This window comes from Electrophorus electricus, chromosome 4, assembly GCF_041902795.1.
Source record: "Electrophorus electricus isolate QZ-2024a chromosome 4, ASM4190279v1, whole genome shotgun sequence".
Lineage (NCBI taxonomy): Eukaryota > Metazoa > Chordata > Actinopteri > Gymnotiformes > Gymnotidae > Electrophorus > Electrophorus electricus.
In genome coordinates this window covers 10,945,001-10,957,290 of record NC_137500.1, presented here as the reverse complement: position 1 = coordinate 10,957,290, position 12,290 = coordinate 10,945,001, and the positions used below count along the sequence as shown (strand labels likewise).

At 44.3% G+C, this 12,290-nt stretch overlaps 1 protein-coding gene across 5 annotated transcripts in view; it reads right to left on the bottom strand.

Moving 5' to 3' along the window:
• The window catches only part of syt7a (synaptotagmin VIIa), a 90,551-nt gene that overhangs the window by 19,854 nt on the left and 58,407 nt on the right, over window positions 1-12,290 (bottom strand). For 3 of the 5 annotated variants that reach the window (XM_081712346.1, XM_027027267.3, XM_027027271.3), the window contains 2 exons: window positions 9,876-10,289; window positions 5,242-5,358 (listed from right to left, as the gene is read on the bottom strand). In XM_081712346.1, coding sequence (XP_081568472.1) covers window positions 5,242-5,358; window positions 9,876-10,289 — 531 coding nt within the window. The remainder of the gene's footprint in view (window positions 1-5,241; window positions 5,359-9,875; window positions 10,290-12,290) is intronic. The other 2 variants (XM_081712347.1, XM_081712348.1) reach the window with 2 other exon arrangements.

The window sequence follows — 12,290 nt, the reverse complement described above, 5'->3', positions numbered from 1 at the left end:
GTGCTTTATCACCTGAAGGTTGGATTACTGTAGTGCTTTATCACCTGAAGGTTGGATTACTGTAGTGCTTTATCACCTGAAGGTTGGATTACTGTAGTGCTTTATCACCTGAAAGTTGGATTACTGTAGTGCTTTATCACCTGAAGGTTGGATTACTGTAGTGCTTTATCACCTGAAGGTTGGATTACTGTAGTGCTTTTACCACCTGTAAGTGGGACTACTTTAGCGCTGTGCTGCAGGTAAGTCTGTACTAGAGCTCAGAGGTTTTAACTCCATTTTATTTGTACCTTGTTGGCTGCTAGTTAAATTCTGTAGTGACTGCAAAATACTACTGTGAATTTATAAAGCTCTAAATTGTCTTTCCCCAAAATAGCTGAGCAATCTCACTATCTTCAGTCACAAAGTGCAATGTCTTTATTAGTCTAAAGAATAGTGAAAACTACAGCAAGGATTAAAGTTTGTTCTTACAAAACTCCCCAGGTGTAAAATAACTCTCATATAACTGTTAAGCACGAACACAATCAAGCTCTTTAAGTCCAGGCTGAGATTCCACTCGTTCAGTCAATCCTTCAGTTAACAGCCGCAGATCTGAGGAATCACAGACATAGAGAGTGATGGCAAACTGAGACGCCGGAGACGTAGCACTCTAACACAGTCACTCAGGTTTATTGATTGTGGTGTGATATGCTGATGTCTTAGACCTCTTCATGCCTGTCACCTTCTGAGTTCCCCTTTTAGTTAAGCTGCAATAGAGTCCCTGCCTGTCCTGTGATCACTATATGTAGACCTTGTGTTAATTACTGTACACTGTAAGCATACCTCACAGTCTGTTAAGTTTCTTTGTTCAGATGTATGCATGTTCTTGCAGGCTGATGTAATGCTGGTGCAAGTGTTACCCCTGCTGTGGACCTTTCTGCCCACCTGACCTGCCTGGAAGGATTCCAGTGCATGATCCTGATGTTCCACACATGCTGTGGCTCCTCCAGCATTCTGGGCATGCATGACCATGGTCCAGTTCATGATCCTGACATGCTGACTTTGCCATGGTGCCTTCTGCACTCTGCACCCACTCTGAGTCTGCACCTTGAAACCCGTGATGCATGTGATTTTAAAACCCTGTTGCAATAAATTACATTATATGGATTATCCAGAGATTATCCCTCTTGAACTTCTTATGTAAGAACTCTTGCCATGTTTTTAGTGTTAAAATCTGATAAACCTATACAAATATAACTGAACTAAACTAAATGAAACATAGTCCTTTGGCAGGGCAACTCTTATCTGATTACATATGATATTCATTGATTTACTCACTGAAATGTTTTAATATACTACCAAAAGGTAAACTAAAATAGTCATACCCTTTTCTTTTACTGTTCCACTCAACATTAAAAACAAAACATTAAACAAACAAAAAAATTCTCAAGAAGATCCAGTATATCAGACCTGCTCATTGAATGGAGGGGGGGGGGGGTGTCATGGCATTCAGCACCATGGACAGCTCATATCACACTAACAGCTAATGTGTTGTTTGAAAATCACACTGAAAGCTGCAGTTAGTATGTTGACAGAATGGGGACAAAAGAATGGAAACAGCAAACATAATCCAACAGAGAGGCACTATTAGGTAAGGGCTGCAGCTAGCCTTGAAGACGCTGCCTGATATAGCTTATTATAGGCCTGTTTGTCTAAGCTCTGTTCCAGCTTTCACTTATTGGTTGCTCACCCTACTATTTCTGTCACTGACACGGCTCTGCCTACACCACTGGACAAGAGTGCTGGAGCCCTAATTTTAGCATATCAGTCACAAATTTATTTTAAAATTAAGATTTAGGCCCTTCAAGTGTGAAGTCCTTTTTATTTAGTGTTTTTGATATTTGGTTTGCCAGTGCCTACAGCAGGTTCACTGGGACAGGATACCAGTACTCATACCTAGGCTACACAAGGTCAGGATTCTGTTCTTTATGTACTAGTCAAGTATTCAAATTTCTATTTCTATCAAATGCACCTGAAGCAAACCTTTGTCTATATTGATTTGTTTTTGTGTGTTTTTGTGTTTTTCTTGTTTAAACACTCAGCACTTGCCACTGGGTTTAGAATCTCATTCGTTCTCTTATAAGAATACACCTATCATATTAGTTTCAATGTAGTTACTAAATAATAAGATGGGAGTTGACTAAAGTTCATGATACATAATGTATGGGGTTTATGCAATCAATTAAATGAGCAGGCATTGGTAGGCAAATGTATGCACAGAACATTCAAGCCATTATCCATTACATCATATAATATTGCACACACACACACACACACACACACACACACACACACACACACAGAGAGAGTGATTAAATCTACATACATTTAAAATTCTAGTTCTGCTTTTGCATGATGTGAGTTTAAGGCCTCTACAGGTAACTCTGTACTTTATGAATAAACACATATTCACATAGAAGCTTGAATACTATGAATACTCATCCACATATAACCATACGTCCTGCCTAACACATATACAAGCTGCTTAGGTGTGTGTGTGTGTGTGCGTGTGTGTGCGCACGCGTGTGTGTGTGTGTTTGAAATACACACACACACACACACACACAGGGCTGAAGCAGGTTTTAGAAAGGCTGGAGTAGGGATAATGTCTTTGATTATACACACGAATAGTGGTAAGTCCTCTCTAAGTGAAACTCTGTCACTCATAGACACACAAAGACACAAACGGGCTGGAAATGGCTTGCTGCGTGTGTCTGCCTGCAGCCATTTACTCTAAATGCCATGATCACAGTGGGAGCTTCAGCCCAAATCCACTGCAGAATACAGCAAGCGCTCTGGTCAAGGCAAATGGTCAATCAATGATCTCTCTCTCTCTCTCTCTCTCTCTCTCTCTCTCTCAATGATCTCTGTCTCCAACACAGGCCCTTCTTTATTAGAGAATTAAACTTTAAACACACTTAAAAACAAAACTGTGTTGTTTCAAAGCTGTGTATAAGACTATGTATGCATGAAATTGGAAGTGTATGCAACACATTACATTTTCTGATTCTGTCTTTTAGATGATAAAATTGCCTCACATTACACACCCTATTTCACACCATGTTAGCATATCTGTGATATTATCATAACACAGGAGAGCCAGTAGGTTTATTGGGTGTTTTGGGTGATGGTATTATGGGAGTAACTTCAGTTACCAGGCCAGTGCCATATGGGAAAACGTAGCCTTGAAAATGAAAGCGTATCTCTATCTTACCTATATAAGGTTGTTCTTCAATTTCAGCCAATACAGTTTCCAGATGGCGCGTCTAAAAGAACACGTGTTTAGAGTGTAAGAGGGTAGGAATCTTGTATGTTTTGTCTATAGGGATTTGTTTGAACCAAAAATTTCTCATATGTGAGCCAAATTAGCTGCAACACACAAGCTGCTAGACACTTTTCCTTGGTATGTGCATTTTATATTAACCATGATTGTATGTCATCTTAAGTGCTTTGGCGTGGACATCTGTGGTCTGACTTTCCTCACTCAGGTCTGATTTTGCTCTTCAGAGGCCTGCACATGATCCCTGGATTCTATACACTAATGCTGGTCCCCTAACACACCCACACTCAGCAGTCAACCAAACACTGGAAATCACAAACGCAAAGCCTCCCAGCTGTTGTTTCTGAGTTCATGCAGAGGGCCACATACAAAATGAAACACAGAGAGACAGAGAGACCAATGATCCTTTGGTGAGAGACTATTAGTCATAAGCACTCCAAATAATAACGCCTAATTTATGACACAGAAACCCAGTCATTATTAAAATGACTCTGAAAAACTATTTAGCATTGAGAGTAATCTGCAGAGAGCTGTCAATCCATTGTATACTTGTGAGAAATGAGGGCTCAGAGCATGTGTGTGTGTATGTGTGTTGTCTAGGCTACAAAAGAAGGCTTTATTTATAGACAAATGTTTACGTAACAAGTGGCATGTTCCAGAATAATGAGGGTCCTCGCCGAGTCCTGTGCGCACACACACACACGTGCACACATGGAGCACAGGGAGGAAAAGCTCTCGGCAGAGAGGACCAAGGAGCAGTAACTGAGAGAATGGGAAGGACAAAGAGAGAACAGGAGGGACCGGGCCAGGCAGCTCAACGAAGCCAAGGAGGTAAAAAAAAAAAAACATGAAAGGAAAAATTAAGCAAGGCACAAAGAAAAAAACTTAGCCAGGGTGGAGAAATATGCAAAAGCAAAGAAAAGGCCTCAGCCAGGTTGTGAGGGAAGCAGCATGGCTGGAGGAGCATCACAGGCTGAGCTGTGGGCTAACATCAGGCGAGCATCCTCGCGAGAATGATTCATGTGCTGGCTGGCTGGAAACCAAACAGTCACCAACAGGCTGAAAATGAGAACGTCCCTATTTTCACTGCTTTGCTAATTTAAATGGTTTCCGCCTGTTCACTCACGCACATGGTAAACAGAAAGAGATTGAGAGAGAGAGAGAAAGAGAGAGAGAGAGTATGGAATAAGTTAGTACTGTCACTTATCAGCCCTGTAATGTAAGACCTTTAAAAGACCAGCTTACCATAATAATCAAAAATCAACTAACTATTATTAAAGAAAATTCAGATTCTAGTGGCCACTGGAATTTGTCGTGTTCGTTAATGTAGTACTAATTATGTTTGTGTATATTGGAACAAACAGTATGGCCAAATTATATGGTAAAGGGCAATCAAGTAGGAAGAAGAACAAAAGAACAAACAAGCACAAATAACATTCACACAAATGCAGTTTAACTTAAACTGAGGCCAGCAGTGACAGTGCAGGAACAAGTTCAGTTCGGCCTTAGTCCTACTTATAACACCTATAAAGATGTAGAAACCACTGGTGTCATAAGGAAGAGCGTGGGTTGGGGTATGTAAAAGCCTCTCTGTTGTTGATGGTGTTATCTCTCCCACCATTAAATATTCATGTAATTATGTCAGTCCAAAACAAGCTACAGTTAATATATTTAATGTTATTTAGCATTCAGTTTCACACACCTACACACCTTGTCCTCGAATTCACACACAACGTATACCTTCTTAATATAATAGTGACTTCAAAGCACCTGTCATGCACATGTATACATGCACGCATATATATGGACACACATTCACTCACACACACACACACACACACACACACACACACACACACACACACACACACACAAAACAAATACACATACGCACCTACATGCACAAAGAACACACAAGCCAGTACCTCATGTCAGGAAGGGTTTCTTGACTGGGTGGTACCTCCTGTAGGTCAGGTAGATTGGCAAAGTCATCCTGTTCAGCTAATCCAATTGCCAGAGAGAGAACGACCATCTTCCCCTCTCTTCACCACAAGAAAACAAAAAGAAAGAGAGACAGAGAGAGAGAGAGAGAGAGAGAGAGAGAGAGAGAGAGAGAGAGAGAGAGAGAGAGAGACAAAGAGGGCCAGACAAACAGAGAGAGAAAAAAGAAGGGAGACAGCAAGAGACAGAAGGAGGGATTTTGAGAGAAACATGAAGAAAGAAGAATAAGAGAAGATGACAGAGTAGACATTACGGACAGAAAAACAGTGGAGAAAGCTGGCAAACAGTGCTGTCATTCTCCCCATAGAGTTATACAACCGTAAGCACCAAGATAACTAAACTCTTTACAAAACACATACACACACACACACACACAGGTCCTGGGTACCTCTAGGAATCACCTGTCCCCCACTTTATCCCTCTTTTCATCCCTTTAATACGATCTCCAGCCCTCTGTCTCTTCCATCATCCCTCTATCCCTGCAGATTGCAGATTTAATTGCGCCTCATTAGAAAGATCTGGACTAATTGTTTCTATTTAAGAGTCAGACTGAAACAGAGGTGCCTAGGGTGTGCCACTTCTTTCTGGGTCACTGGTTCTCCTCCTTCTCTTCTCGTTTTGTTTTATTTCTCATCCTTTCTTTCAGTGCCCATTATTTCATTCAGTCTTTATCTACCTCATCTCTGCCCTCACCATCTTGAAAATCACTCCAGCCTCACAATCTAAACAATCGTTCCACATATTTTCTTCCTTCTCTTCCATTATCTCCCTCTCTCCCTCTCTCTCTCACCCCCCAGTCTCTCTCTCCCTGTCTCTCTCTCCCTTCTTATCTCTTTCTTCCTCTTTTCTGTCTAATCTTAAGCCTACTCCTCCCTTTCTAAGATCCAAACCCTGATCTCAACCCTCCATATGGCACTTAGCCCTCCTTTCCCCCTCCTTCTCTCTCTCTCTCTCTCTCTCTCTCTCTCTGAAAATCCATCTGTCTGCTCTGTCTTTCCTCTCATGGGCATTCCCGCATCTTAACAATAGCTGCCTATTTTTACCTTTCATAAAATATTGCCTTTGAAAAAGTCGCTTACTAAAAAGACACACACACACCCACATGCACACACAAACACACACACACGCACACGCACACACACACGCACACACACACACACACACACACACACAGAAAGTAAAGACAGAACAGCTTTGGGAGTTTTGCAGTCTGAAAGTGCAGATAGACAGGGTGTTGTAATGGGCTGTTAATAACGCCAACACTTAACACTGATTACAGACCAAGAACCCTCAATAATCCTTGTTTGTCCCCTTCTCTTTCGTCTGTTTCTTTCTGTCTCTCTCTGTCTCTCCAGGCTGTGAATGTGAGTCTCCTCCCTGTTTGGACAGCTTTGCCTGGCTATGAAGGGGAAGCAGTCTAAAATGAAATGAGCTGCATCCAGACAACAGCCCACATCTGAAGTCCCACCTACACATAATGCACACGATCAATCTTCTGAACAAGCATAATTGTTGTTAGACACTTGCATTGTCTGTGGCATAATTTAAGTTTTTCTCTCACCAATTGTTCTATTAATAGCATAATTACCAATTAGGCATGCCACTGTTCTGTAAAATGTTCTCTACACATATTACAATCTACTTTATGACCATCCTGTCCCAGACCGTTTAAATGTGCATACATTTTATAAATGTTGTGATCAGATTTTAAGCTTGCGCCTAGAAACATGAACAGGCGTAAAATAAATGTTTTTTTTAATGTTTCTCTCTCTTTCTCTCTCTCCCCTGCAGTAACAGTCTATCGTGGAAGTAATGATGCTGTGGACAGAAGATCAATGCTTCAGAGTTAACACGAATCTACAGCCACAAGCTGAAGCTTTGCATCGGCCCTGTCACCATCAGTGAGAAACACACACACAAAACGGGGTCACGCACACTTATGCACACATTCAGATATGAAGACTCTGCATGCGCATGCACATACACAGATACATGCAATGCCAGAAATGTGCAACCAGACAACACACCCAACACAGAAAAAGAGAGAAAGAGAGAGAGAGAGAGAGAGAGAGAGAGAGAAACCTGCTCTAATGGAGAAAATGAAGGATACTGACCAAGGGAAAGAATGAAAAACGAGCACATTATAAAAATGGTAAAAATCCCTGCTTTGATATACTACAGCCTAAAATAAATTGTAATTACTGCAGCAGACTGTTTTTGGAAGAGAAATCAGAGAAAGGGTCCTGTCTCCCTTGGCCTGCTGCGCAGAACCATACTGCGTGGCAGAAACCACCCTCCGCCTCTGAAGGGCACTGGTTTAAACTGAACTGTGTTACAAACATTAGGTTGCCTTAAATGGCATTTCATTTCTTTCTTATTCACTATATATTCCAGTAGCAACTGAAAGGCATGCAGTGCAAAAAAAATCTTCTCACATGTACTAGTATGACCTAGTACAACCTCTGCCTGCTCTCGGCCCCTCTGCCACATCAGTTAAGTGAGAGCAGCCCTGTCTGAGGAGCTGATGGAAGATGCCACATGAAATTACACGGCAACACACCGCACTTCATTACACGCCTGTGCACGGCTCTGTGCCACAGATCTGATGTGTCCCTGGTCTTTTCTTTTTAATGAAAATTATATTGTTCAAATCAGAATGGCACTGGGTCTTCCGTAGAGTACACAACCCAATCTAATAAAGCAGGACTAACCTAACAGTACACAACCCAGTCTAATAAAGCGCTGCTTACCTAAGAATGCGTGTGAGCACGCCTTCATTTATCTTAGCGTGGTTCTGTTTAAATACTCAATGCAAATTTCAGCTCTATTCCTGCTTAGTCCCATGTTCAAGAGCAAACATCCATAACAAATCAAACTGCACACCATAAAATGACCATATGTTATGAGAGCTGAACATAAACTGAGGGCTAGAAATTTTACTGCTCAGAATTAAATGGATGAAATGCATTTGTTTAAATGATGTATGTGTGAAATACAGAATGAGAGAGAGAGAGAGAAAGAGAGTGAGAAAGAGGGTAAGAGAGAGAATGATAGTATATGTATGTTTTGATTAGATGACTATGTCAAGTGACACAGGTTTATTAACGGCAGCGTATTGTTTAGACATTATCATCTTTGCAATCAGATTAAATTCACTCTAGTGTACTGACGGGGAGAATTCCACCCAGATGCAGCAGAGCAGCTTGGTGATATTGATCCATTACTATTGGCTTCGTCTCCATATTCTTGTGTTCTTAGGCTATGGGCCACTTGTAATCCATCATGTCTGTTCCCTGGGCAAAATCCCACGTTTTGCACACTTAAAAGCAGATGAGCCCATTAAGAAATTAAAATGACAAAAGGGAGGAGAAAATATCTTTTAAAAGAAAGTCACAGATGAAAACTAGAAAGAAAGAAGCTAGAAAGAAGAAAGCTAAAAAGACTGGCACAGGTGCAAAGCTTTCCTGACGTAGCAAAGGAAATAACGCAAAAGACGGATAAAACAGATTGCACCCAGCACATGTACACGTGCACACCATAATAATAATACAGTTTCTCCATGCTGTCCTGTTGTGTTTAAAGCTACAGAACTGCGCAGTGTGAAGGCCGATATTCCAGCCTCACGAAAGCCATAAGAAAGCTGCATCTCGAGACGAAGAGTCTACAGATGAGCAGAAAGACTGGGAGCATGAAGGATGGGAGCAATATTCCCAGAGCCGGAGGAGGTTCGACAGTAGAATGAAAATGAAGGGTACTCGTGACAGAGGCGTGCTCCACTCTGAGCGTGCAACAGGTGGAGGGGGTGATGAGGCAGGGCGAAAGTACAACACATGAAAGGTCATAAAGGAAAGGTCTGAGAGTAGGAGTGGGAGTCAGGTTTGCGCTTTTGGTTCTTAAGGAATGCAGATGATTTGGGTGGAGAGAGGTGGTGCTAGGAGTGGACTCTTACTCTGAGATACCCAGAACTTTTAGACGCAGGAGGGCTCGATATGAGATCTAGAGGGTCACCATGGTGACTGGCATCATAGAGTATGGTACTTTAGCCAGGGGGATTCGACTCTGGACATCACATCTTATTCCTGGTCCTGAATTCTGAATTTTTAATTGGACAGTATTTTTAATTGCAATACTTTGTCATCACTCAACTGACTCCTAGATAAAGTGGAAAATGTGGACTTCAAGGGCAGTGATTTAAATGTTCTTTGAAATAAAATGAACCACTGACCTTTCAGGCAAGCTTTCCACTCGTTGGTTCTTGAGTTGTGTACAACTTAAACTTAAATGCAGGCACACCGGACCAGTTGAATGTTCTCAATAATCTCTATATATAAATGTCCACTTGAATAAATCTTGTTTAAAGCCTTTTATTTAGAGACTAAATAAGAATATATTATTTGTGCTTGGATTTTATTTTATAAAAAAAGTTTTCACCACCGCTTTCTAAAAAAATACAGAGACAGGTGACCAAAGGATGAACATGCCATAGACATAGCAACCAGTCGGAGCAAACAGTTACCAGTACATGCATAATAGGGAACCCAAACAGGAAGTGACTCACAGGAAAGATTTGACATCCAGGCCACGGTTCTTGATCTGGCTCATCACGTACTCCCAGCTGCCCGGAGTCCCTCGCAAGGCCCGGTTCCCTGTGCCTCCCGACCTATAGCGTGAGGCTCCGCCCCCCGCGGTGCTGCTTCTAGAGGCCCGCGTTCCTGTTCCGCTAAGATAAGACCTGGTTGCTGCTCCGCCCCCTCCCTCTGGGACTTCCCCTCCACCCCCTCCACCAGCAGTGGTGGTTTGGGGGTTGAGCTGGCCCAGGCTCTGGGAGTTGCTGGACTGACTTTCCAGGCCCGAGGACAGTGGGTGGATGAGGGGCTGCTGGAGGCTCTGGTGCCGCAGGAGGGTGCGCGGGCGAGGTGTCGCCCCCGGTGTTGGGGTGTGCTCCAGAGAGGAGAGGGCGGGGTCTGTGAAACTGTGTGGGCAGAGCAGGAGGGAGGGTAGTGATCGAGAGGATGAGGGTGGGCGGGAGTGACACAGGGAAGGGCGGGACAGGAACAGCAGAGAAGGCGGGATGAGCAAGAAGGGACGGGAAGGAGGGGAGGAGGAAGTGGAGTCATGAAGGGGGCGGTCAGGCGAAAGGGAGGAGCGATGAGCGGGGCAGGACGGCAACGAGGATGGGCATGAGTGGACAGAAGAGGACAGGTTGAAAGGGAAATGACCCGCATGCGGGTGAAGCAGAGAGTCGGTGGAGGAGAGGAGTGGGGAGAAGGCCGAAAGGTTGAAGGAAGAGGGGTAGACGGAAGGATGGGGGCAAAACGGAAAAGCGAGAGACGAGAGGGAGGACCAAGACACGTACGAGAAGTCATCGGGGTGCGGGGAGTTGGATGGCAGGAGAGGAGAGGAATGGGGAGGGGAGGGAGAGCGAGGGGAGGAAGGAGAGAGGAGGAGGAGTAGACAGAAAGAGAGGAGCATCAGGCCAAGGCAGTAGCCGGAGTAGCACAGGTAGCAGAGGAGGTTACAGCCACCCTGGTCAGCATGGACCCACAGGTGCGCGTACGCGTGTGTGTGTCCGTTCCCAGGCCGAGCCGGACCGCCCTGTGCCGACAGCGAGCGGTGGGAGTGAGCGTGCGCGTGGGTGTGTGCGTGCGCGTGAGCCGCCGAGGTGTGAGCAGGCTGCTTTCGGCCTGCCGCGGCCCGAGGTTGAGCGGAGCGCGGGGTGTGCCTCGTCTGGCCCGAGCGCATGTGGCGCAGGGTGTGTGGCGCCAGACGGCCAACGCTGGTCCTACCCGGCGACGCCTTTTTGGTGTGCTGAGAGATGACCATCTCGCCTCTGTATTTTTTCCCTCAGCCTCTTCTTACCAATTCCAAACGCATCTCTGTCTCTTTCCCTGCGCTCTTCTTTTTCTGGGTCTTATATAGCACCCCAGCCCCTTCGCTCCTCCGCCCTAACCAACCTGCCTCCTTCCCACTCTCCGGCGAAATGCGACTCCGCCCTGTCTCGCTAACTACACCCTTCCTCTGCTGTCATTAGCCTTGTTTCATTGCGTCTTAAAAACTGTGTCAGAAGCTACTGACAACTTCAAACTCCAGCTGAGCATGCATCGGTTGGAACACTGCCTGTTCGCGTTGTACACCATAGCCACCTGCGCACCGAAACTACACTCAGCAAATACATATTGACAGGTGTTTTCCTGCAAGGCTGACTATACAGCTCCAAACTTAAGAGCAGGCGAGGAGAAAAAGGAGAAACAAAACAACACCTGGACAAGCTGGTCATCCTCTAGGAGAAATTTCCAGTTCGGCTGTGGGCTGGAAGAACTGGCTTTAACAGTGACGAGTAGTGACACAACACAGGACAAGGGAGAGAGAGAGAAAGAGAGAGAGAGAGAGAGAGAGAGAGAGAGAGGAGGCGAGAAGGGGGTGAGAGACACAAACACATAAGACAGACACATATAGCTGCCTGAAAATCTGAAAATAGAATCCAATTACAGACTAAAGAGGGTGTGAGGGAGAGGGAGAGAGAAAGCTGAGGCACGCATGTATGCAGTGAGACAGAAGTGAGATGGAGAGAACACTTGAAGGGAGGGAGTGAGATGGCAGAGGAGCGAGTGTGAGATGGGGGTGAGAAACAAACTTAATTTAAGCACCTGGTGTGTGACACCTACAGCTCAGACATCATTCAGCACAGTCTAAACACAAGCAGCGCACAAACCTTCTTTCCTGTACCACTGTTGTTCAAAGCTGCGCATAACGCATGCCTCCATTCTACTCCAGCAGAAGCCTATACCCTAGACTGTAGGCATCCATGTTCCCGCTCTCTCCTCCACCAGGACGACATGTTTGATATTCCACCAAGCCTTCGTTTATATTAGCATTCTATCTGTGTCATATCAAACGAAATCAAAGGACTAATGAATCAAATCAGTGTTCTCTAGCGACAGCCATATGATGGCAAAGCAGGATGAAAAATCAA